Source organism: Vicia villosa, linkage group LG4 (genome assembly GCF_029867415.1).
Source record: "Vicia villosa cultivar HV-30 ecotype Madison, WI linkage group LG4, Vvil1.0, whole genome shotgun sequence".
Lineage (NCBI taxonomy): Eukaryota > Viridiplantae > Streptophyta > Magnoliopsida > Fabales > Fabaceae > Vicia > Vicia villosa.
This window is the reverse complement of record NC_081183.1, coordinates 7,610,408-7,635,881: the sequence shown is the minus strand read 5'-3', so window position 1 is coordinate 7,635,881 and position 25,474 is coordinate 7,610,408. Positions and strand designations below refer to the sequence as shown.

The window sequence follows — 25,474 nt, the reverse complement described above, 5'->3', positions numbered from 1 at the left end:
GCACACGAAAATATTCCAAGATACCAATGTATGCAAGTTTAACGAACTTAGGGACTTTTATGTACTATAGCATACAAAAATCTTCCAATAGACAAAATTTTGCATATTTAACAAAAGTCGTGACTTTTATGTATTATAGCACACAAAAATCTTCCAAAATACCAATGTATGCTAGTTTAACAAACTTCGTGACTTTTATGAAGTAAAGCACACGAAAATCTTCCAAAAGACGAAATTATGCAAATTTAACAAATTTCGTTACATTTATGTAGTATAGCGTACGCAAATCTTCCAATAGGCCAAATTTTGAATGTTTAACAAACTTCGTGAATTTTATGTATTATAGCACACGATAATCTTCCAAAATACCAATGTATGCTAGTTTTCGAACTTCATGACTTTTTGTAGTATAGCACACGATAATCTTCCAAAATACCAATGTATGTTAGTATGGCACAGGAAAATCTTCCAAAAGACTAAATTATGCAAGTTTAACATACATCGTGACTTTCATGTAATATAGCACAATAAAATCTCCCAAAATACCTAATTTTTCAAGTTTGACGAACTTTGTGACTTTTATGTAGTATAGCACACGAAAATCTTCCAAAATACCAGTGCATGCAAGTTTAACGAACTTTGTAACTTTTATGTAGTCTAGCACGAAAAAATCTTCCAAAAGACTAAATTATGCAAGTTTAACAAACAATGTATTATAGCACACGATAATCTTCGTGAATTTTATGTATTATAGCACACGATAATCTTCCAAAATACCAATGTATGCTAGTTTTCGAACTTCATGACTTTTATGTAGTATAGCACACAATAATCTTCCAAAATACCAATGTATGTTAGTATGGCACAGGAAAATCTTCCAAAAGACTAAATTATGCAAGTTTAACATACATCGTGACTTTCATGTAATATAGCACAATAAAATCTCCCAAAATACCTAATTTTGCAAGTTTGACGAACTTTGTGACTTTTATGTAGTATAGCACACGAAAATCTTCCAAAATACCAGGGCATGCAAGTTTAACGAACTTCGTAACTTTTATGTAGTCTAGCACGAAAAAATCTTCCAAAAGACTAAATTATGCAAGTTTAACAAACTTCGTTACATTTATGTAGTAAAGCATACGAAAATCTTCCAATAGGCCAAATTTTGAAAGTTTAACAAACTTCAAGAACTTTATGTATTATAGCACTCGATAATCTTCCAAAATACCAATGTATGCTAGTTTATCGAACTTCATGACTTTTATGTAGTATAGCATACGAAAATTTTCCAGAAGACTAAATTTCGCCAGTTTAACATACTTCGTAACTTTTATATAGTATTGCACACGAAAAATTTCCCAAATACCAATGTAACACGTTTTACAAACTTCGTGACGTTTATGTAGTATAGCACATAAAAATCTCCTAAAATACAATATTTCGTAAATTTAACGAACTTTGTGACTTTTATGTAGTATCGCACACAAAAATATCCCAAAATACCAAATTTTGCAAGTTTAACGAACTTCGTATTTTTATGTAGTTTAGCAACGAAAATCTTATAATAGGCCAAATTTTGAAAGTTTAACAAACTTCGTTAATTTTATGTATTATAGCACATGATAATCTTCCAAAATACCAATGTATGCTAGTTTTTGAACTTCATGACTTTTATGTAGTATAGCACACGATAATCTTCCAAAATACCAATGTATGTTAGTATGGCACACGAAAATCTTCCAAAAGACTAAATTATGCAAGTTTAACATACATCATGACTTTCATGTAATATAGCACAGTAAAATCTCCCAAAGTACCTAATTTTGCAAGTTTGACGAACTTTGTGACTTTTATGTAGTATAGCACACGAAAATCTTCCAAAATACCAGTGCATGCAAGTTTAACGAACTTCGTAACTTTTATGTCGTCTAGCACACAAAAATATTCCAAAAGACTAAATTATGCAAGTTTAACAAACTTCGTTACATTTATGTAGTATAGCATACGAAAATCTTCCAATAGGCCAAATTTTGAAAGCTTAACAAACTTCAAGAATTTTATGTATTATAGCACACGATAATCTTCCAAAATACCAATGTATGCTAGTTTATCGAACTTCATGACTTTTATGTAGTATAGCATACGAAAATCTTCCAGAAGACTAAATTTCGCCAGTTTAACATACTTTGTAACTTTTATATAGTATAGCACACGAAAAATTTCCCAAATACCAATGTAAACACGTTTTACAAACTTCGTGACGTTTATGTAGTATAGCACACAAAAATCTCCTAAAATACAATATTTCGTAAATTTAACGAACTTCGTGACTTTTATGTAGTATCGCACACAAAAATATCCCAAAATACCAAATTTTGCAAGTTTAACGAACTTCGAATTTTTTATGTAGTTTAGCAACAAAAATCTCCAAAATACCAATGTATGCAAGTTTAACGAACTTCGTGACTTTTATGTAGTATAGCACACGAAAATCTTCCAAAAGACTAAATTTTGCAAGTTTAACAAACTTCGTGAATTTCATGTAGTATAGCACACGAAAATCTTCCATTAGACCAAATTTCGTAAGTTTAACAAACTTCGTGATTTTTATATATTATATAGGACACGAAAATCTTCCAAAAGACTAAATTTTGCAAGTTTAACAAATTTCTTGACTTTGATGTTGTATAGCACACAAATTTTTTCCAAAATACCAATGTAAACCAGTTTACGAACTTCGTGACATATATGTAGCATAGCACACAAAAATCTCCTAAAATACCAAATTTTGGAAGTTCAACGAACTTCGTGTTTTTTATGTAGTATAGCACACAAAAATCTTCCAAAATACCAATGTATGCAAGTTTAACGAACTTCGTGACTTTTACGTAGTATAGCACACGAAAATCTTCCAAAAGACTAAATTTTGAAAGTTTAACGAACTTCTTTACTTTTAGGTAGTATGGCATACGAAAATTTTTCAAGTTTAACAAACTTCGAGCCTTTTATGTAGTATAGAACACGAAAAATTTCCAAAATTCCAATATATACAATTTTACGAACTTCAAGACTTTTATGTATTATGCACACGAAAAATCATCCAAAATACCAATGTATGTTAGTTTAACGAACTTCGTGACTTTTATGAAGTTTAGCACACGAAAATCTTCCAAAAGACTAAATTATGCAAGTTTAACATACTTCGTGACTTTTATGTTGTTTAGCGCACGAAAAATTTCCAAAATACCAATGTATACAAGTTTAGCAAACTTCGTGACGTTTATGTAGTATAGCACAGTAAAATCTCCCAAAATACCTAATTTTGCAAGTATGACGAACTTCGTGACTTTTATGTAGTATAGCACACAGAAATCTTCCAAAATACCAATGCATGCAAGTTTAACGAACTTCGTAACTTTTATGTAGTATAGCACACAAAAATCTTCAAAAATACTAAAATTTGTAAGTTTAACAAACTTCGTGAATTTCATGTAGTATAGCACACGAAAATTTTCCAAAATACCAATGTATACAAGTTAAACGAACTTCGTGACTTTTATGTAGTATAGCGTACGAAAATCTTCCAATAGACCATATTTTGCAAGTTTAACAAACTTCGTGACTTTTATTTATTATAGCATTTGAAAATCTTCAAAAATACCAATGTATGCTAGTTTAACGAACTTCGTGACTTTTATGTAGTATAGCATACGAAAATCTTCCAAAAGACTAAATTTTGCTAGTTTAACAAACTTCGTAACTTTTATGGAGTATAGCACACGGAAAATTTCCCAAATACCAATGTAAACACGTTTTACAAACTTCGTGATGTTTATGTAGTATAGCACAAAGAAATCTCCCGAAATACAAAATTTTGCAATTTTAACGAACTTTATGACTTTTATGTAGTATAGCACACGAAATTCTCCCAAAATACCAAATTTTGCAAGTTTAACGAACTTCGTATTTTTTATGTAGTATAGCAACAAAAAACATCCAAAATACCAATGTATGTAAGTTTAACGAACTTCGTGGCTTTTATGTAGTATAGCACACGAAAATCTTCCAAAAGGCAAAATTTTGCATGTTAAACAAATTTCGTGACTTTTATGTACTAAGCATTCGAAAATCTTCCAATAGACCAAATTTTGCAAGTTTAACAAACTTCGTGACTTTTATATATTATATAGGATACTAAAATCTTCCAAATACCAATGTATGCTAGTTTAATGAACTTCGTGACTTTTATGTAGTATAACAAACGAAAATCTTCCAAAAGACTAAATTCTGTAAGTTTAACAAATTTCTTGACTTTGATGTAGTATAGCTCACAAATTTTTTCCAAAATACCAATGTATACAAGTTTATGAACTTCGTGACGTATATCTTGTATAGCAAACGAAATTCTCCCAAAATACCAATTTTGCAAGTTCAACGAACTTCGTGTTTTTTATGTAGTATAGCACACGAAAATCTTCCAAAATACCAATGTATGCAAGTTTAACGAACTTCGTGATTTTTATGTAGTATAGCACACGAAAATCTTCCGAAAGACTAAATTTTGAAAGTTTAACAAACTTCGTGACTTTTATGTCGTATAGCATACGAAAATCATCCAAAAGACGAAAATTTTTAATTTTAACAAACTTCGTGACTTTTACGTAGTATATTGCACACAAAAGTGTCCCAAAATACCAAGTTTTGCAAGTTTAACGAACATCGTGTTTTTTATGTAGTATAGCACACGAAAATCTTCCATAAGACCGATTTATGCAAGTTTAACGAACTTTTTGACTTTTATGTAGTATAGCACACGAAAATCTTCCAAAAGACTAAATTTTGCATGTTTAAAGAAATTCGTGACTTTTATGTATTATAGCACACGAAAATCTTCCAAAATACCAATGTATGCAAGTTTAACGAATTTGGTGAAATTAATGTAGTATAGCATACGAAAATTTTTGAAAACACTAAATTTTGGAAGTTTAACAAATTTCAGGACTTTTATGTAGTGTAGCACACGAAAAATTTCCAAAATACCAATGTATACAAGATTACGAACTTCGTGATGTTTATGTCGTATAGCACACAAAAATCTTCCAAAAGAATAAATTTTGCTAGTTTAACAAACTTCGTGACTTTTATGTACTATAGCATACAAAATCTTCCAATAGACAAAATTTTGCAAGTTTAACAAACTTCGTGACTTTTATGTATTATAGCACACGAAAATCTTCCAAAATACCAATGTATGCTAGCTTAACAAACTTCGTGACTTTTATGTAGTATAGCACACAAAAATCTTCCAAAATACCAATGTATGCAAGTTTAACGAACTTGGTGACATTTATGTAGTATAGCACACAAAAATCTTCCAAAACACTAAGTTTTGGAAGTTTAACAAATTTCGTGACTTTAATGTAAAATACCACACGAAAATTTTCCATAATACCAATGTATACAGGTTTACGAACTTCATGACGTTTATGTAGTATAGCACACGAAAATCTCCCAAAATACCAAATTTTGCAAGTTTAACAAACTTCGTGTTTTTTCAGTAGTATAGCACACGAAAATATTCCAAGATACCAATGTATGTTAGTATGGCACAAAAATCTTCCAATAGACAAAATTTTGCATATTTAACAAAATTCGTGACTTTTATGTATTATAGCACACAAAAATCTTCCAAAATACCAATGTATGCTAGTTTAACAGACTTCGTGACTTTTATGAAGTATCGCACACGAAAATCTTCCAAAAGACGAAATTATGCAAGTTTAACAAATTTCGTTACATTTATGTAGTATAGCATACGAAAATCTTCCAATAGGCCAAAATTTGAAAGTTTAACAAACTTCGTGAATTTTATGTATTATAGCACACGATAATCTTCCAAAATACCAATGTATGCTAGTTTTCGAACTTCATGACTTTTATGTAGTATAGCACACGATAATCTTCCAAAATACCAATGTATGTTAGTATGGCACACGAAAATCTTCCAAAAGACTAAATTATGCAAGTTTAACATACATCGTGACTTTCATGTAATATAGCACAGTAAAATCTCCCAAAATACCTAATTTTGCAAGTTTGACGAACTTTGTGACTTTTATGTAGTATAGCACACGAAAATCTTCCAAAATACCAGTGCATGCAAGTTTAACGAACTTCGTAACTTTTATGTAGTCTAGCACGAAAAAATCTTCCAAAAGACTAAATTATGCAAGTTTAACAAACTTCGTTACATTTATGTAGTATAGCATACGAAAATCTTCCAATAGGCCAAATTTTTAAAGTTTAACAAACTTCAAGAATTTTATGTATTATAGCACTCGATAATCTTCCAAAATACCAATGTATGCTATTTTATCGAACTTCATGACTTTTATGTAGTATAGCATACGAAAATCTTCCAGAAGACTAAATTTCGCCAGTTTAACATACTTCGTAACTTTTATATAGTATAGCACACGAAAAATTTCCCAAATACCAATGTAAACACGTTTTACAAACTTCGTGACGTTTATGAAGTATAGCACATAAAAATCTCCTAAAATACAAAATTTCGTAAATTTAACGAACTTTGTGACTTTTATGTAGTATCGCACACAAAAATAGCCCAAAATACCAAATTTTGCAAGTTTAACGAACTTCGTATTTTTATGTAGTTTAGCAACGAAAATCTTCCAATAGGCCAAATTTTGAAAGTTTAACAAACTTCGTTAATTTTATGTATTATAGCACATGATAATCTTCCAAAATACCAACGTATGCTAGTTTTCGAACTTCATGACTTTTATCTAGTATAGCGCACGATAATCTTCCAAAATACCAATGTATGTTAGTATGGCACACAAAAATCTTCCAAAAGACTAAATTATGCAAGTTTAACATACATCATGACTTTCATGTAATATAACACAGTAAAATCTCCCAAAATACCTAATTTTGCAAGTTTGACGAACTTTGTGACTTTTATGTAGTATAGCACACGAAAATCTTCCAAAATACCAGTGCATGCAAGTTTAACGAACTTCGTAACTTTTATGTAGTTGTTTACCCAGAAAACTGGTAAACAAGCGCTAGTTTCCTTTTTAAAGGTTACTTTGCGGAGTCAACTAGAATACTCCAGGACTGATTGCTTTATATTGTTATATTATGTGTATCTGATTTGTTTTAAATGTAAATAGTGACTTTAACGTAAAAGTAAACACTGAAATTAAAGGCTTTAAAGTAAATCAAAGCAATAAAGAAGGCAGTAAATGTGCACTGAAAGATAAAATGTAATGTAAAATGATTGCATTTAATTAAACTGGTACGCATACATACATTCTGAAGTTGCACTCGTTACTCATTGCGCAGAGATTTGAGTTTACTTGTGTTTATGTAGAAAATGCGGACCCCTAACTATTCCTATAAAACTTGCTTAAATAGAGAATAAAAAATAACTACTACTAACGGTCGACTGATTATCAGTCAACACGTGTCTTCGACATGCAAGATCTTCAATTGTGAGACTTCCACGCGTCTTGTGAGAACTTCCAGAAAACTGCCTGGAACTGCTCCTTAACTTCTACTGCCTCTCGACTTCCATTTCATTTTCTGCAGCTAAAAATCCTTAAGTCTTTGCATCCTTTTGGTCTGGTCGAACGCTAAAGCTTCAGACGATCTTCCCAGTCGAACAGCTTCGACTACTAAACGCTATTTGGTTGAATCGCTTCGACCCAACTGGTAATGTAGATCTTAACTTGAGGCCCAATTACCAATTTAGGGCCTTTTTTACCAAATAGAGGCCCAATTGCCAATTTTGGGCCTTAGTTGCCCATTTATTTAGTAAGTCGAAATCCTAGGGTAACAAATTGCCCCTCCAAGCGACTTCTTTCGACTGACTTTAAGAAAGAGAAAGTTGTCGTTTCAGTTTTTTCTTGGGTTTCGACTTTTGTTAATTCCCATTACGCCATGATTACGTTTCACTTTCCCAGGCGCTAATTATTACCTAAATGCTAGGTAATGGGCTATTAACTGCTCCCAGCTTGCTTGTGTCAGTTTCCAAGATATTTAATACGATTTTTGGTCTTCTAACTTCCTTCCCCCACGTCTGTCTTGCTGAAGAAACTATACACTCTCTATATATAGCCTCATTCCTTCCATTTCTAGCCAGGGGCTTGCATTTTATCCTGAAATTCTGGATGGAAACATCTATCCCTGCATGCTGATTGAGTTCTGGAGATTTGCATCTTTACGCATAGATCCGGAAGGGAGGACTACCATAACCTCCACCATTCGAGGGGCTCATGTCATCATCACTCCCTCAACAATCTCTGATTTGTTGAAATGCAGTAATACCGGTGCAACGTTTGTTGACAACATCTTCGACATGAACACTTCCAATATGTTAAGGGATCTCATGGACAATGACCCCTTTTGTGCCAGAGTTATCAAAATTTGGCACCAACTTTTGGTAGGCAACTTTCGTCCGCGCAACCATAATAAAAATAACATCATGGTGGAAGACTTGGAGTTCATTTCTTGTGCTCTTTAGGGAAAGAAAATTAACTTTCCCCTTTTAATTTTTAAACAGCTCGTGGAAACTGTCTCTCTGACAGCCTCTCGTCAAGGACTGGTGACTTGTCTTCCTTATGGAAGATTCTTGTCTTACCTATTTCTCAAACAAGGTGTAGTGAGGAAAATGCGCAAGGCCGGGCGCGTAGAGATGTTCGAATCCGAAAGCTTACCCCTATTATCCTTGGAGGACATCGACCGAAGAGTTCACTAATATTGGAAATTTTAGTGGCTTTAGGGTTTGCCAGTTGTTTTTTTTTTTTTGTAATGACTGCACCTTCTATGAAAGAACTTTTTGTAATGACTGGCCAAGTTTCTAGCCATTTTTAATATAATTCCTTAGTTTCATTCTCTTATGTGAATTTCTTGAAGTATAGGTTTATATTTTTTCAAATACTTACCATTTACCCTCAAGATTCGACCATCTGAATTTAGTTCTTCGATTTCATACGCATTGTTTGAAAACACTTGCAAAATTTTAAACGGTACTTCCCAACTTGGGGACCATTTACCTAGTAGCTTATTCCTTTGATCCATAGGTAGAATAACCTTCCATACATAGTCACCTACCATGAATGTCTTCTCCTTGACTTTCTTGTTGTAGGCCTTCGCCACTTTTTCCTTTTGTCTTATTAATCTATCCAACGCTATCAACCTCTCTTCGTCTAATTCAACTAACTCATCCAACATCATATTCCAGTATTCGTCAGATGACAGACTGTTTTGTCGTTGAATCCTTGTTGACTGTAGGTGAATTTCTGCAGGCAACACAGCATCATGCCCAAATGTCAAACGAAATGGAGTAGTTTTTATTGCTTCCTTTGGTGATGTTCGACAAGCCCAAAGGATTTGGTCGAGTGTTTGATGCCAATTTCTTGGCTTTTTTACCACATGCTTCTTTATCAAATTTATGATAACTTTATTAGCAGCTTCGACCTGACCATTTGCCTGGGCATAATATGGAGTAGATGTTAGCAATTTAAACCCTGTTTCTGCTGCAAAAGCTTGCATCTTTTGACCAACAAAAATTGATCCTTGATCAGTAGTAATAGTTTCTGGGATCCCATATCTGTAGATAATGTGTTTTTGTATGAAACTAATCACTGCTTCTTGGTCAGCATTAACTAGTGGGATTGCCTCTATCCATTTAGTAAAATAATCTATTCCTACTAAAATGAATCTTTGTTGCTTAGAAGACGCAGGTTTTGATTTCTCCTATCAAATCCAAAGCCCATCCTCTAAAAGGCCAAGGTTTAATGATTGCATGCAATTCACTGGCTGGAACATGTTGAATACCTGAAAATTTCTGGCACTCTTGGCATCCTCTTGCATATTCAATACAGTCTTTTAACATTGTCGGCCAATATAAACCTTGTCTAAACAACAACCATTTCATGTTATGACCTGATTGATGAGCTCCACAAACACCACTATGAACCTCTGACACAGCCAAATATGCTTCAGCTTCACTTAAGCATTTCAACAACACACCCTCAGCTGTTTTCTTGTATAATTCATTTCCTAATATCACATAGTTTAGAGCTCTGTATTTAATCTTTCGATCAGTTCCTCCGACTGGATTGTTTAAGTAGTTGACCAATGGGTTTCTCCAATCAGCGTCAGTCATATTGTCGATGGCAAAAATTTCAAAGGCATATGAATTTTTATTTTCAACATCATCATCATATGAATTTTTATCTTCAACATCATCATCTACCCCCTCAAATTTTGACGTCGATAATTGACCCAATTTATCTAATACTTCATGAGTTTCTTTGTTCTTAATCTCGACCATATCTTCCAACTTGTCTTTAGAAACTCTATACCCAGAAGCAATTTGCGCCAATTCATTGGCAATGCAATTGTTGGATCTTGGTACATGCAAGATCTCAACATGTTCGAAATTTTCTAATAAGCGTATCACGATTGCATAATAAATTATTAGATTTTCTTTAATGCATTTATACTCTTTCTTGATTTGTCGAATCACTAGTTCAGAATCACCTCGAATCTCAACCCGGGTTGCCCCTAAATCTATTAGGGCTTTCAAACCAGTAATCAGGGCTTCATATTCGACTTCATTATTAGAGCATACTTCTTTCATTTTGTAATGGAACTTAGTTGGAAGTCCCTTAGGGGAAATAATTAGAACTCCAATGCCTGAACCATTTTTGTGACTAGAACCATCAAAAAACAATTTCCAGTTAGTTTGCTCGACTTGATTTACAGACGAGTCAACTAACCCATGGTCGACTATAAAATCAGCCACAACTTGTCCTTTCATAGCCTTTAAAGGAACATATGTTAAGGAGAATTCAGTTAGCGCTAATGCCCATTTACCAATTCGACTATGCAAAATTGGCTTTGACAACATATGTTTAATGATATCAAAATAAGAGGACACATACACATCAACAGGATTTATATATTGCTTAAGTTTGTTACCTGAAAAATATAAACATAAGCATAATTTTTCAATATCATTATACCTAGTCTCAGCATCTATTAAGGTTCGACTTAGATAATATATAGCTCTTTCGACGCCATTATCATCTTCTTGGGCCAACATACTCCCAATTGTCGAGCCTGATGCAGCTATGTATAATTTCATACTCTTTGTCCTATTGGGGGGTAGTAAAATAGGAGGCTTAGTTAAATATGCTTTTATTTGGTCGAATGCCTGTTGATGCTCTATCTCCCATTTGAACTGATCTTGATTCTTGAGTTTTGCAAGTGGTGAAAAGATCTTCTTCTTGCCACTTAGATTTGAGATAAATCTCCTCAAGAAATTAATCTTCCCCAACAATGACTGGAGTTGTTTCTTTGTTTCTGGTGCTTTTAGCTCCAAGATTGCTTTCGTCTTATTTTGATTTATTTCAATGCCTTTCTTGTGAACCACGAAACCCAGGAAATCCCCTGCATGTACACCAAAAGCACATTTTAAAGGATTCATTTTGAGTCCATATTTCCTCATTCGTTCAAAAGATTGTCGAAGATGGTCTAAGTGACCATTTTCAGAGTTAGATTTTATTACAATATCATCAATATAAACCTGCATAAATTTGTCAATAAAATCATGAAACATGGAATTCATGGCTCGTTCGTATGTAGCGCCAGCATTTTTTAAACCAAAAGGCATTACTACCCATTCATAAGTTCCCAAAGCACCTGGGCATCGAAACGCCGTCTTCGGTACATCTTCGTCAGCTATAAAAATTTGGTTATAACCTGAATACCCATCCAATAAGCTGAGGTATTCAAATCCGGCTGCAGAGTCGACTAACATTTCAACGACTGGCATGGGATATTCATCTTTAGGAGTAGCCTTATTTAAATCTCTGAAATCTATGCATACACGGAGGCTACCATTTTTCTTTATGACAGGTACTATATTAGCTAACCATTCGACATACCTCGTAGTTCGAATAAACTTGCTTTTCTGCAATCTTTCAATTTCCACTTTGATTTTTTCCATAACTTCCGGTGCAAATCTCCTAGGAAGTTGCTTGATAGGTTTCTTCCTTGGGTTTAATGGTAGTCGATGCTCCACCACCTGTCGACTTAAACCAGGCATTTCATTGTAATCCCATGCAAAACAATCTTTGTATTCTTTCAATAGTCGAATCAACTTGGCTTTTAGGTCATTTGTAAGCTTCGTACTTACATAAGTAGGCCTTTTAAGGATCCCATCACCTAGATCAATTTCCTCAAGAGGATCTTGAGCTTGCATCCTTTTTACTGATCCTGATGGATCCATTTCGAAACCCAAAGGTTCGTCATCGTATATCCCGTCGAGTCGTTCGACTTGGTGATTGGCTTCTTGATTGTTTTCATTCTTTACCATCATCATGGCCTCAGCAGCCATTTCTTTCTCTAATTCGGCTTCTAAAACCGCTCTTTCGTTGTTTTCGGCCAAATAAGCCGTTATTCGAGCCAGGTATTCTGACTCAGTGGCCATCTTCTTTGACCATTGTCCTCTGTTCTGGAGGACTTTCTTGGTTCAATGGTTCATTAAGATCTTCTTTATTCCAAATGAAACCATAATTTGGATCTAAGTTCAGATACTTAGACACGCTTTCATCAGAAGGATATACATCTTCTGCTTTATAGCAAGGAGCTACATTTGCCAAATGCTGGTCGAAATGTCTGCGACCACTTTCAGTTTTGTAATAACTTTGGTCAGCTTCAATATTTTCCACTATACCATCTGACCTCCAAATAGCTACACGCTGATGTAAGGTGGAAGGAACTGCTCCAATCCCATGGATCCATTCCCGACCCAACAGCAGTTTAAAATTTGCCTGGGATGCGATCGCCATGAATACGGTCGACCTGACAGACGAACCAACAGCTAGTTTTACTTGAATTACTCCAAGTATTCCACTTGTCTTACCCTTATAATTAGACAGTACCATATTATGGGGTCTTAAGTCTTTGTCAGTCTTTCCTACTTTCTGTAGTGAGGAATAAGGCATTAAGTTTACTGCAGCCCCACCATCGACGAACACTTTATTTATAGGAACTCCGTCCACTTTTGCCCTTATGAATAGGGGCTTCAAATGATACATCATTCCTCGACCTGGCCTCTCGAACACAGCTTTTTGTTCTTCTACCATTCCTTTTCCCATCACATAGTAACAAACAGGTGTTTCTTCCACATTCTCGTCAGGAAGAAAATCATCTTCATTCTCAGATACCTCAGAGATTCTGTCGAACTCAACCGGGAGTACAGAGACGATCCCACAGTCGATTAGCAATTCATCTTACTCAATGTCAAAGTTATCGTCGACTTTTTCGTCTGACAATGGAGAATACTCAGGCTCTTTTTCTGTATTGGGGATTGGAGCATCGTCGTCGACCAATTCTTTGATCAATTTCTTTCCTAGGATCATCCCAGCAGCTAATCTTTCATTTGCTATTTTAGCCTGCTCCTCAGTCAACTTCCTATGAAAGGGTTTTGACTGATAGTGAGAAAATCCTGCCTGCACCATTATTGAACCCTCTTGTCCATTCTTGTGGCTTCTTTGGTAACGCCTCCATTGCGTTCGAGTCATGGGGTTCTTTCCTTTGTAGTTTGGAGATATGTAATCTTTTCTTTTTGATCCACTATCCGTCCAAGAACCTTCAGCATTGGTTCCATCGCCCTGTATCTGCCACTCTGGACGTTTACCTCTGACGTTAATGGGTCGCACCCATTTGTCTTCAGGGACATCCGTTTTGGGACGGAAAGTTCTTGGCTTTTCAAACATATTCCTGTATTCTCCAGCCCTTCGACCACTGTTTTCTCCTGTATATATGAATTGACGATTCTTGCCTCGACGAGGGTCGAACCTCACTTTATTTGCAGCATTCACGTTGAAAACAGCATCACACCTTGGACATAATCCAACTTGAGAGTTGTTATTGTGGCATCTCTCCAGGAATTTCAAAAGACTTTCTTTTGGTTCAGGATAAACCATGTTTAAAACTTTGCCATCAGTAGCACCGTTTTGCTTTCTAACGAAACCATCAATAGTTTCGACCATCATCACGTCAGCAAGCTCAGTATAGTGAGCCTCTTCGACTTGCAAAGGATCAGTATCAACTTGCATTGATGACTTTGGCTTTTCTCCAAACTGTAACCTTCCTTCTTTCAAGGCCTTTTGCACCAAATCCCTGAAAAGGACACATTGAGAAGTTTTATGACCCAAGAAATTATGAAATTTACAAAATCCTCTTTTTTTCTTTTGTTCAAGAGGAGGATTTTTTAGTCCCGAGGGTACTATGATTTGTCCGTCAGAAACCAACAAATCAAATATTTCATCACATTTCGTTATATCAAATGAATACGTTTTACTAGAGAATTTCTCATTTTTACTTTCAACCAGATTTTTATCTTTTGACGGTTTTAGCAATTTACAAATATAAGGTGGTCCTGGCTTTAATTCAGCCACGTTAACCTCTCCCTCTTCGTATTCATCGTCGCTATTAGAGTCGAACTCACCTGTAGTAACATAAGCTATTTTCTCTTTCTTCTGATACTTACTAGCCCTAGCCTTTTCAGCCTTTAGCCTTTCGACCTGGCGTACTCTGTCTGCCAGTTGCGCCATATCTCTCAAATGTTGGGTATCTAACTTCTTCCTGATAGAATAATCTAACCCGCCTGCAGCCATTTCGACTAACTCATGTTCAGGAATTTGTGTAAAACATCTAGCTTTTAGTAACCTAAAACGGTTACAAGAAAATTGGCAGATTGTGACGGCTATTTTGACAGATTACGACAGTTAAAATTGCCACAATTTAAAATCTACGACGGTTGTAGTGCCGTCGCGGAATCGTGCGTCCCAAACCGGTTTCGCGACAGTTGAAAAAACCGTCATACCAACCGTCGTGACTTAAATTGGAAATGGCGACGGGTAAATACCGTCGTGAAAATGCTTTTGATTTGTGATTTAGTTGTTATTCGCGACGGTTTAAAACCGTCGTGAATGTGATATCTTGACTGTTGGAACCGTCGTAAATATGCCATTAATTTTTGTTTTCAATGTTGTTTGTGACGGTTTAAAACTGTCGTGAATTTAATTTCCTGACGGTTGAAACGGCCGTAATTTGATTTATTAATTTTAAATATAATATATATGATAACGATAAATCGCTACTAATTATTCAATGTTTAAACCAATATTAATTTTTATCTATTTTTATTATATTTTTTATTTAAATTATTTCTACTAAAATATTTTTAAATATTAATTTTTTCCTTTAAATTATTTCTATTATAATTTTTTTCTATCACTTTTTAATGTAATAAAATTAATTCTAACAAAAAACATTTAATATCAAATAAGCATCATAATATAAAAAAATGCGAGTTCCATTGCCATGTAAAATGCGAGTTCCATAACCATGTCATGTAGTACAAAGCATCGAAAATATATCAAGTCCTAATCTTATAATTATAAGTATTATTATGCCAAAAATACATTTGTTCTTTTCCAAATATTTTATGAAATGCCCCATTTTCTGGTAGGGAATATCCTTAATTGCAACTTGTAATTTTTTCTGCACATGTGAAATAGCAAATTGAACAAACAACATTACTCATATAATAAATAAAATATCATCAACACTAACTTGTGTATTCTTAAACTAAGATTACATGATTTACTTAAACAAATTGGCAGTTGAATTTTTCAAGAAATGTTATTTAATGAAATTTTCCAAGTGAATTAATACCTACTGCATTCATATTATCTAATGAAATTTTATAATTGAAATGGAGCATAAAAAGAAAATTAAATTAAATGACTTTAAACAATACCTACTGAAATTAAATGTTACAATTGAAAAAAGATAATTAAGCTTTGACCACAAACAGCAACAAGACTCGATAAAGTTGAAAAAACTAAACTTTAAAAAGACATCACAAAGAAACATAGAGCAATGTTACAGTTCTGTCATGGAATTATTCATACTACACGTCAAAACAAGCAAGTGTACATGGTATTTGGTAAAGATACATAGTACAAGAAATAATTAAAATAATTCTATCCATAATCCATGCATATGCCATTAACCATTCAAGTCATACAAAATCAAGTACATGGCATACATTCATAATTCAAAATCTAATAAAAGGAAGTGCATTTTCATCATACATCCATACATGAGCTTGGATTAAATCACATGGTAAAATTCTTACACATGGTTCCTAGAATATTGGTTACATGGATTGCATGGAAACTCCATAAAATTAGGAAAACATGTTGGCAAATCTACACAATATTCTTAATACTTAAAACTTCAAACTACACCACTGCCATGTAATGATAAAATTCTACAGATTAAATTACTTACAGCCACCAAAAAACACGAATATCACAGTCTATATATATTGCAACATTGCTAGGATACATGTATAAATCTCCGCCTCCTTGCTACTACAACTCAATTTTGTTCCTGCTGCCATCGAGAGCTCCAACCGAAACAATCAGTGAAAAATGAATCTAGCAGAGCAAACCGTCTTGAAACAGAATGGATTAGACACAAAATGGCTAAAATACCAACAGATACACAATACTACATTGCTCTGGTATTTCAAAGAAAATATGCCACAGCGCCACCAGTGACGTAGTCTCGAAGCGATAGAGCCAGGCACTATGATAAATATTCGAACATAAGAGAGACAATTCAAATTCGCATCCTTGAATCACTGGTTTTCCAACAACCACATTGATAAGGAGAAGAGGCAACTGCACCTTCGCAATGATAAAAAGCTACTGCTGGACAACCCGAGCCAACACTGATATAGAAGAAAATTTGAATTAAGAAAAAGCCTAACTGGAAGCAGTCTAAGCATCTGATTCACCTCCCTAAACAGACAGTCCTGCAACTGCAACCAAACCTAAAACAAAGCGGAAATAAACAATGGTTTCCCATTAAGCATCAGTATCGGCGCTTTGTTAGCTAACCTAATCAACTATGGAACAAAGAAGATTAAAGGTGGTTATGGTTAGCACGTATCTCTAGCCATGGCAGCAGTTCCAACCTTTTTCCTAACACTAGGTGCACTTTTTCTTCCAGAAGCTCTCAATATCCTAATCCAAACCAGCCAAGACAATCAAAAGGCGAATTTGACGACCTCACTAAAGCAAGTTCTTCTATTTCAAAAATAAGCTAACAACAATCATTTAAGATTATACTGAAAAGAAGATATAGGCCTCAATTAGTAATGGCAATAGCAATGCCATTTTCCAAACCAAGACAAATTTTCTTTTTGAAACTGTGCACTGAGCAAGACAGTTTCAAGTAGCGAGAGTTTCACTTATCAACATTTTCAATGTAATGCCACTTTCAATCCGAAATCTTTCTCTCCACTAATAATGTCTACTACACAAAGTGCAGTAACCATTACACCGTAGCAAATGTTATTATCCCGACATCTAAAGAATTGAATAAAACCATAAATGCCCAAGTCTTTCTAGAAAAAACCTTTGGCACTTTTGATTCCTCACTAAACAAACAATCTTACTAGTGCTAAGCCAATTCAAACAACCTTATGTTAAAAGATTCAAATATAGATGAATAATTGTTGAATACCTAACATGTTTTGTTCTTCAGATATACTAAAAAATTCACCAAATACATTTTCATGTCTTTAATATATCTAAGGAAAGAAACATTTAGAACAAGAGGGATTTCTGAAGAGTATAATGCATTCATCACAACCACACTAGCATATCTTTTTCTTAGCTCTGTTCACTAAATATATTGCATCAATTTATGAAGAAGATTCAAGATTCAAGATGAAAGGATAAACACCCATGGATATACAATATGAAACTAACACACAAATTTGCAGAAGAAACTTAGGATTTGAGAAGGGATTTAGGGGTTGAGAAGAAACTTAGGGTTTGAGAAGGAATTTAGGGTTTGAGAAGACAAACCTGTTAAAATTGGAAGTGACGGTGGTTGCTTTGACGGTTATTCGCAGTGACAGTGATTCGGAATGGTTGAGAGAAATGCTTTCACGGTGATTCTCCAAGAGCCTTAGAGGTCTTTGACGGTGATTCTGAAAAGAAAAAAAGAGATGAAGAATCATAAAAAGCGGGATAAATTATAACGCGAAAAATAAATTAATGAATGACGACGGTTGAAATCACCGTCGCGAATTTGTTAGTGAAGGAAGCTGACGGTAGGTTTCACCACGTCGTGCCCTTTTGTGATATATGAAGGAGACATGAAAATGCATTTGATGCAATTTCTTTTAGATATACTGAATTTGGATCCCTATGTGAACAAAACAATTAAAATATTGAAAAAATATTAATTGGAAAAATCATACATCATACATAATAATAAAGCAAAATGAGAACTTTGGCAAGTTTGCCACATGTCTCATTCTCATGCATTCTTATATTTTAGTGGGTTTCTATTAATAGTAATAAAATATTATTCTTTATTATTAAATTAGTAATTATATTATTTTTTATATGACTATTATTTGATTTTTAAAGCCAATTAAATAGATGTTGCCTTTTCCCTTTTCCAAAACAAGTTTTCACGCCCAAAAGCCTTTCAGATTTCCTCTTCAACTTCCAAGGCAAAATCCATTGTTTCTCCTCCCAATCTAATTTTTCTTTGTCCAATACCTTCTCATCAATGTTACTTCTTCTCTCAATTTAAATTAAAATAAAACAAAATAAATAGCAACCAAAGCAAGAATACCAAATCAGAAAATAGAAAAATCGACCCCCCTCCTCACGCATCTCACATTCATCTTCTCAAAATTTCTTCTTTGTTGTGTTTTTCTTCAAACATCCAGAAATAATCGCAGCAACAAAGTAAGAACGAAAAAGCAATGGATCAACCACAAAAAAATCTGCATCAGAAGAAGAAACGGGTAGAAGCAGATTCAAATTCTTATCCGGAAAGTCATCACTGACGCTCAAGCTTGGTAGATCAGTCGTGTTGAAATTGTCGTGGTATTTATTTTTGCTTTGATTCCATCTTATATCATGTGATCTGTAAACATTTCGAAATTTGGGGTTAGGGATGAAGGGGTTTAGGTTTCGTTGAATGTTGGTTATTCTTTCATTGGCGATTTGTGTTTGAACGTGAGATAATCAAACAAGAATGAGAGAGTGAGGGTTTTCACGATGGGATGGGGTAGAGAAAATCGGAAGAGATGAAGCGTGTGTGGAGAGAGGAATTTGATGTATTATACATATCTTTCTTTTTTCTTCTATTTATTTTTTACCTTTTATTTTTTATTTCCTTTTCCATAATCTGTGTTATTCAAATTATTCTGATTTTTTAACAAAAATGTTTATCTTCTTTATGCCGCAGGTAATTGGCTTGCGAGAATTTGACATATTGTATGAAAATGATTAAGTTCTTGGTAGAGCTATGGGATCTTTTGGAGATGCCAATTGATGAGCAAAAAGCATTTCAGTTTCTCTTTGGTGTTAAAGTGCAAGAAGTAGCAATGCTGCGTGAGAAAGGATATACTTTGAAAGTTCCTCTACAATTTTCCAGGTATGAAAACATATGTTGCTTTTTTTAAGAAGATTATTAACATATACAGATTAAATTTCTGACCACTATTTAGTTTCTTCATGGACTAAATTAATTATGAAATTCTTAGGATGCTGCGAGATGGATATTTTGGTGATAAAGACTACTTTGAATCCTTATCTGACACGGTTGAAGTTGGTTAATGATTTATATCTTTTTGGCTCAGATTTTGGGAGTTATCTCGAGCCACATGTAGTATTTGAATCATCCATATTGTCACTCTTCTTTTTTATTATACCATAATGTAACATTTTATAATGACACTACAGGCTGCAGCTGATAAAATAATCGTTGAACTAGAGAAGTGGATCAAGATGAGTATTCTCTATGATGCTGACTCTGAGAGGTTTAGTAGTGACAGGACCATTCAAGTGTATGCAGAGAGAACATGGAAAATTGATCCCTGCCAATACCCTTTTTGATCTATAAGGATCCATTACTCTAAACTAACTAATTAGTAAGTGTTTTTGTTTCTATATATGAGTGTTAATTAGAAAATTAGTGTTATTTTGGGAATTATGAAAAAAAAGTTTTGACTCTAATTGAGCAGGTATCAGGGACCCTATCACAATTGCGTTGTTTTGTTGGTTATTTGCAAAAAAGAAACACAAATGGGTGATAATTATTGGTATATTAGTGAGTGTGACATTGCTTTCACTTATTACCTTGATGGTTTTCATTCTTAGAAGAAATAAAGGCTATTGAAGTAGCAGAAATTATCCAAAAAGTTTCTCTAGAAGATCACTTGCCAATAGAACCGTTTCTTCTATGATGTATACATTTTCATTTGTATTATATAATTACTATATGTATTCTGTAATATATAGATTATACAATTTTTATTTGTATTTTGTAATTTCTATTTGTATTCTATAATTATAAAATGCATCTCATTTTTATTGTATATTTTATTGGATGTGATACATTTATGGAAAGAGTTGAAGACTGCAAAGAATATCAAAACAAATTAAGACAAAAATAAATAGTCTTCAATAGACATTTGACTACAATTATATCCTTCAAAATAATTTGACTACAAATATTTGAAATTGTAATACATACTTGGAGGGAGTACATGTTTTTAAATACTTTTATTGCAAATTTATTAAAAATATTTTTTATAATTAAAAATATTTTTTAAATCATTAAATGTATGTATTACTATTAATCTTTTTTATTCTTATAATATATTAAAATATTATTTTACATATATTTCTTCAAATTTTTGAAAATATTAGTACTAATATCATTTAAAACTACATTAATTAAAAAAACTAGAATCAATGACTACATTCAATTTAAATAATTGTATTGGTACAACTAATTTATACCAATTTCAATATACTACTACTCATTACATTAAATTTATATAATTGATATTAATACCAATTTAAATAGTTTTTTTTAAAATTATGTAATTATATATGTAATTAGTACAATTAGTATATTTTCAATATTTTAAATAAGTTTTATCTTCAATGAATAATAAAAATTAATTTCAATTCTAAATCACATATAAAAAACATTTTCATTTACTATCAATAATAAATTCATATCAATTATTACTTATTATTTACTTCATAATGATTATGGTATATATATATATATATATATATATATATATATATATATATATATATATATATATATATATATATATATATATATATATATATATATATATATATATATATATATATATATATATATATATATATATATATATATATATATATATATATATATATATATATATATATATATATATATATATATATATATATATATATATATATATATATATATATATATATATATATATATATATATATATATATATATATATATATATATATATATATAGAGGAGGGATCAAATTACACCCGAAGAGTTACACCACGAGTTACACTCGTTCAATAACTACATCTCGAATTAATATTTTTTAAATTCAACCGTTGGATTGAAACATAACATGTTTTGTTCTTCAGATATACTAAAAAATTCACCAAATACATTTTCATGTCTTTAATATATCTAAGGAAAGAAACATTTAGAACAAGAGGGATTTCTGAAGAGTATAATGCATTCATCACAACCACACTAGCATATCTTTTTCTTAGCTCTGTTCACTAAATATATTGCATCAATTTATGAAGAAGATTCAAGATTCAAGATGAAAGGATAAACACCCATGGATATACAATATGAAACTAACACACAAATTTGCAGAAGAAACTTAGGATTTGAGAAGGGATTTAGGGGTTGAGAAGAAACTTAGGGTTTGAGAAGGAATTTAGGGTTTGAGAAGACAAACCTGTTAAAATTGGAAGTGACGGTGGTTGCTTTGACGGTTATTCGCAGTGACAGTGATTCGGAATGGTTGAGAGAAATGCTTTGACGGTGATTCTCCAAGAGCCTTAGAGGTCTTTGACGGTGATTCTGAAAAGAAAAAAAGAGATGAAGAATCATAAAAAGCGGGATAAATTATAACGCGAAAAATAAATTAATGAATGACGACGGTTGAAATCACCGTCGCGAATTTGTTAGTGAAGGATGCTGACGGTAGGTTTCACCACGTCGTGCCCTTTTGTGATATATGAAGGAGACATGAAAATGCATTTGATGCAATTTCTTTTAGATATACTGAATTTGGATCCCTATGTGAACAAAACAATTAAAATATTGAAAAAATATTAATTGGAAAAATATATTATAGAGTAGTATAAGTGACTAAATTTAATTGAAAAAAAAAATAATTAAATAAGTCAGTAACTAAAATATAATTAAAAATATAATATGATTAAATAAGTCAATGATTAAATATTATTTATTGAAGTAGTTTTTTGGTTTTTTATTTAAATTTTTATTTTCCATTTTCATTTAATGATTAATTTAAATAAATAAAATTTAAAAATAATTTTATAAGACTTTACAACTTTTATTACTTTTATCAATTATTATTAAACAAACTTGATGGGTCGACCTCCCAAACTTGATGTGCTTGTAGCCATCATGCTGTCAGAATATAATGAAGGATTTGTGTGCAAACCTTGCATCATAGACGTGGGCATTCCAAACTGAGGGTTAAACCCTGGTGGAGGTAGCATTCCGTGAAACGGCTGTCGTAATGGATTAAATGGTGACCGTACATTTGTTGGTGATGATACCAATATTGCTGTCGTCGATCCACCATTATTTGTTGCTCCAAATGGGGACGAATCTGCGGCGTTTTGTGGTGTTCCTCCGGTCAGAACACCTCCTTGATTTCCAGAAAGATCAGAATTATTTGTATTAACTTCAGCCATGTTAGTTAATTTCCGACCACTTCTTAATATCATTCATAACTAAAGAAAAATAAAGAACAATCGACGGGTCCCACCAGGTGTGCCAATTTGTTTACCCAGAAAACTGGTAAACAAGTGCTAGTTTCCTTTTTAAAGGTTACTTTGCGGAGTCAACTAGAATACTCCAGGACTGATTGCTTTATTTTGTTATATTATGTGTATCTGATTTGTTTTAAATGTAAATAGTGACTTTAACGTAAAAGTAAACACTGAAATTAAAGGCTTTAAAGTAAATCACTGAAAGATAAAATGTAATGTAAAATGATTGCATTTAATTAAACACTGAAAGTAAACACTGAAAGATAAAATGTAATGTAAAATGATTGCATTTAATTAAACTGGTACGCATACATACATTCTGAAGTTGCACTCGTTACTCATTGCGCTGAGATTTGAGTTTACTTGTGTTTATGTAGAAAATGCGGACCCCTAACTATTCCTATAAAACTTGCTTAAATAGAGAATAAAAAATAACTACTACTAACGGTCGACTGATTATCAGTCAACACGTGTCTTCGACATGCAAGATCTTCAATTGTGAGACTTCCACGCGTCTTGTGAGAACTGCCAGAAAACTGTCTGGAACTGCTCCTTAACTTCTACTGCCTCTCGACTTCCATTTCATTTTCTGCAGCTAAAAATCCTTAAGTCTTCGCATCCTTTTGGTCTGGTCGAACGCTAAAGCTTCAGACGATCTTCCCAGTCGAACAGCTTCGACTACTAAAAGCTATTTGGTTGAATCGCTTCGACCCAACTGGTAATGTAGATCTTAACTTGAGGCCCAATTACCAATTTAGGGCCTTTTTTACCAAATAGAGGCCCAATTGCCAATTTTAGGCCTTAGTTGCCCATTTATTTAGTAAGTCGAAATCCTAGGGTAACAGTAGTCTAGCAGACAAAAATATTCCAAAAGACTAAATTATGCAAGTTTAACAAACTTCGTTACATTTATGTAGTATAGCATACGAAAATCTTCCAATAGGCCAAATTTTAAAAGTTTAACAAACTTCAAGATTTTTATGTATTATAGCACACGATAATCTTCCAAAATACCAATGTATGCTAGTTTATCGAACTTCATGACTTTTATGTAGTATAGCATACGAAAATCTTCCAGAAGACTAAATTTCGACAGTTTAACATACTTCGTAACTTTTATATAGTATAGCACACGGAAAATTTCGCAAATACCAATGTAAACACGTTTTACAGACTTCGTGACGTTTCTGTAGTATAGCACACAAAAATCTCCAAAAATACAATATTTCGTAAATTTAACGAACTTCGTGACTTTTATGTAGTATCGCACACAAAAATATCCCCAAATACCAAATTTTGCAAGTTTAACGAACTTCGTATTTTTTATGTAGTTTAGCAACAAAAATCTCCAAAATACCAATCTATGCAAGTTTAACGAACTTCGTGACTTTTATGTAGTATAGCACACGGAAATCTTCCAAAAGACTAAATTTTGCAAGTTTAACAAACTTCGTGAATTTCATGTAGTATAGCACACGAAAATCTTCCATTAGACCAAATTTCGTAAGTTTAACAAACTTCGTGACTTTTATATATTATATAGGACACGAAAATCTTCCAAAATATCATTGTATGCTAGTTTAACGAACTTCGTGAGTTTTATGTAGTATAACACACAAAAATCTTCCAAAAGACTAAATTTTGCAAGTTTAACAAATTTCTTGACTTTGATGTTGTATAGCACACAAATTTTTTCCAAAATACCAATGTAAACCAGTTTACGAACTTCGTGACATATATGTAGCATAGCACACAAAAATCTCCTAAAATACCAAATTTGGGAAGTTCAACGAACTTCGTGTTTTTTATGTAGTATAGTACACAAAAATCTTCCAAAATACCAATGTATCCAAGTTTAACGAACTTCGTGACTTTTACGTAGTATACCACACGAAAATCTTCCAAAAGACTAAATTTTGAAAGTTTAACAAACTTCTTTACTTTTAGGTAGTATGGCATACGAAAATCTTCCAAAAGACAAAAATTTTCAAGTTTAACAAACTTCGAGCCTTTTATGTAGTATAGAACACGAAAATTTTCCAAAATTCCAATATATACAATTTTACGAACTACAAGACTTTTATGTATTATGCACACGAAAAATCATCCAAAATACCAATGTATGTTAGTTTAACGAACTTCGTGACTTTTATGAAGTATAGCACACGAAAATCTTCCAAAAGACTAAATTATGCAAGTTTAACATACTTCGTGACTTTTATGTTGTTTTGCGCACAGAAAATTTCCAAAATACCAATGTATACAAGTTTAGCAAATTTCGTGACGTTTATGTAGTATAGCACAGTAAAATCTTCCAAAATACCTAATTTTGCAAGTATGACGAACTTCGTGACTTTTATGTAGTATAGCACACGAAAATCTTCCAAAATACCAATGCATGCAAGTTTAATGAACTTCGTAACTTTTATGTAGTATAGCACACAAAAATCTTCAAAAATACTAAA

General features: G+C 32.8%; 2 protein-coding genes across 12 annotated transcripts; one reads left to right on the top strand and one right to left on the bottom strand.

The window, feature by feature from the left end:
• Positions 1-15,408: 15,408 nt before the first annotated feature.
• Positions 15,409-22,282, bottom strand: LOC131594406 (uncharacterized). 9 transcript variants are annotated; one of them, XM_058866525.1, is made up of 4 exons: positions 18,244-18,445; positions 17,997-18,121; positions 17,099-17,147; positions 15,685-16,954 (listed from the first exon to the last, which is right to left on the bottom strand). In XM_058866525.1, exons 1-4 carry the CDS (start codon positions 18,289-18,291, stop codon positions 16,760-16,762), a joined length of 417 nt encoding a protein of 138 aa, XP_058722508.1. In that variant the 5' UTR covers positions 18,292-18,445; the 3' UTR covers positions 15,685-16,759. The 9 variants fall into 9 exon arrangements, 2 of the variants coding, with proteins under 2 accessions (XP_058722508.1, XP_058722509.1); XR_009281363.1 differs by lacking the exon at positions 18,244-18,445 and adding exons at positions 21,941-22,065; positions 22,188-22,279 and having other exon boundaries at positions 15,698-17,147; XR_009281361.1 differs by lacking the exon at positions 18,244-18,445 and adding exons at positions 21,941-22,065; positions 22,157-22,282 and having other exon boundaries at positions 15,701-17,147.
• Positions 18,624-20,482, top strand: LOC131594407 (alpha-glucan phosphorylase, H isozyme-like). 3 transcript variants are annotated; one of them, XR_009281367.1, is made up of 4 exons: positions 18,624-19,034; positions 19,399-19,587; positions 19,697-19,818; positions 19,896-20,482. XR_009281367.1 is itself a non-coding variant. In XM_058866529.1 (4 exons), the coding sequence occupies exons 1-3, from the start codon at positions 19,430-19,432 to the stop codon at positions 20,046-20,048; spliced, it is 369 nt and encodes a 122-aa protein (XP_058722512.1). In that variant the 3' UTR covers positions 20,049-20,083; positions 20,177-20,482. The 3 variants fall into 3 exon arrangements, 2 of the variants coding, with proteins under 2 accessions (XP_058722512.1, XP_058722511.1); XM_058866529.1 differs by lacking the exon at positions 18,624-19,034 and having other exon boundaries at positions 19,430-19,587; positions 19,697-19,754; positions 19,896-20,083; positions 20,177-20,482; XM_058866528.1 differs by lacking the exon at positions 18,624-19,034 and having other exon boundaries at positions 19,430-19,587; positions 19,697-19,754.
• Positions 22,283-25,474: the final 3,192 nt, after the last annotated feature.

Bases quoted from the DNA above. Each gene is read 5' to 3' on its own strand.
- LOC131594406 (XM_058866525.1), bottom strand. From the start codon at position 18,291: ATGTCTCCTTCATATATCACAAAAGGGCACGACGTGGTGAAACCTACC. The intron at 18,122-18,243 runs GTCAGCTTCCTT...TTTTCTTTTCAG, and splicing joins ACGACGTGGTGAAACCTACC to AATCACCGTCAAAGACCTCT. The intron at 17,148-17,996 runs GTTTGTCTTCTC...GGTTTGGATTAG, and splicing joins GTCACTTCCAATTTTAACAG to GATATTGAGAGCTTCTGGAA.
- LOC131594407 (XM_058866529.1), top strand. From the start codon at position 19,430: ATGAAAATGATTAAGTTCTTGGTAGAGCTATGGGATCTTTTGGAGATG. The intron at 19,588-19,696 runs GTATGAAAACAT...TGAAATTCTTAG, and splicing joins GTTCCTCTACAATTTTCCAG to GATGCTGCGAGATGGATATT. The intron at 19,755-19,895 runs GTTGAAGTTGGT...ATGACACTACAG, and splicing joins TTGAATCCTTATCTGACACG to GCTGCAGCTGATAAAATAAT.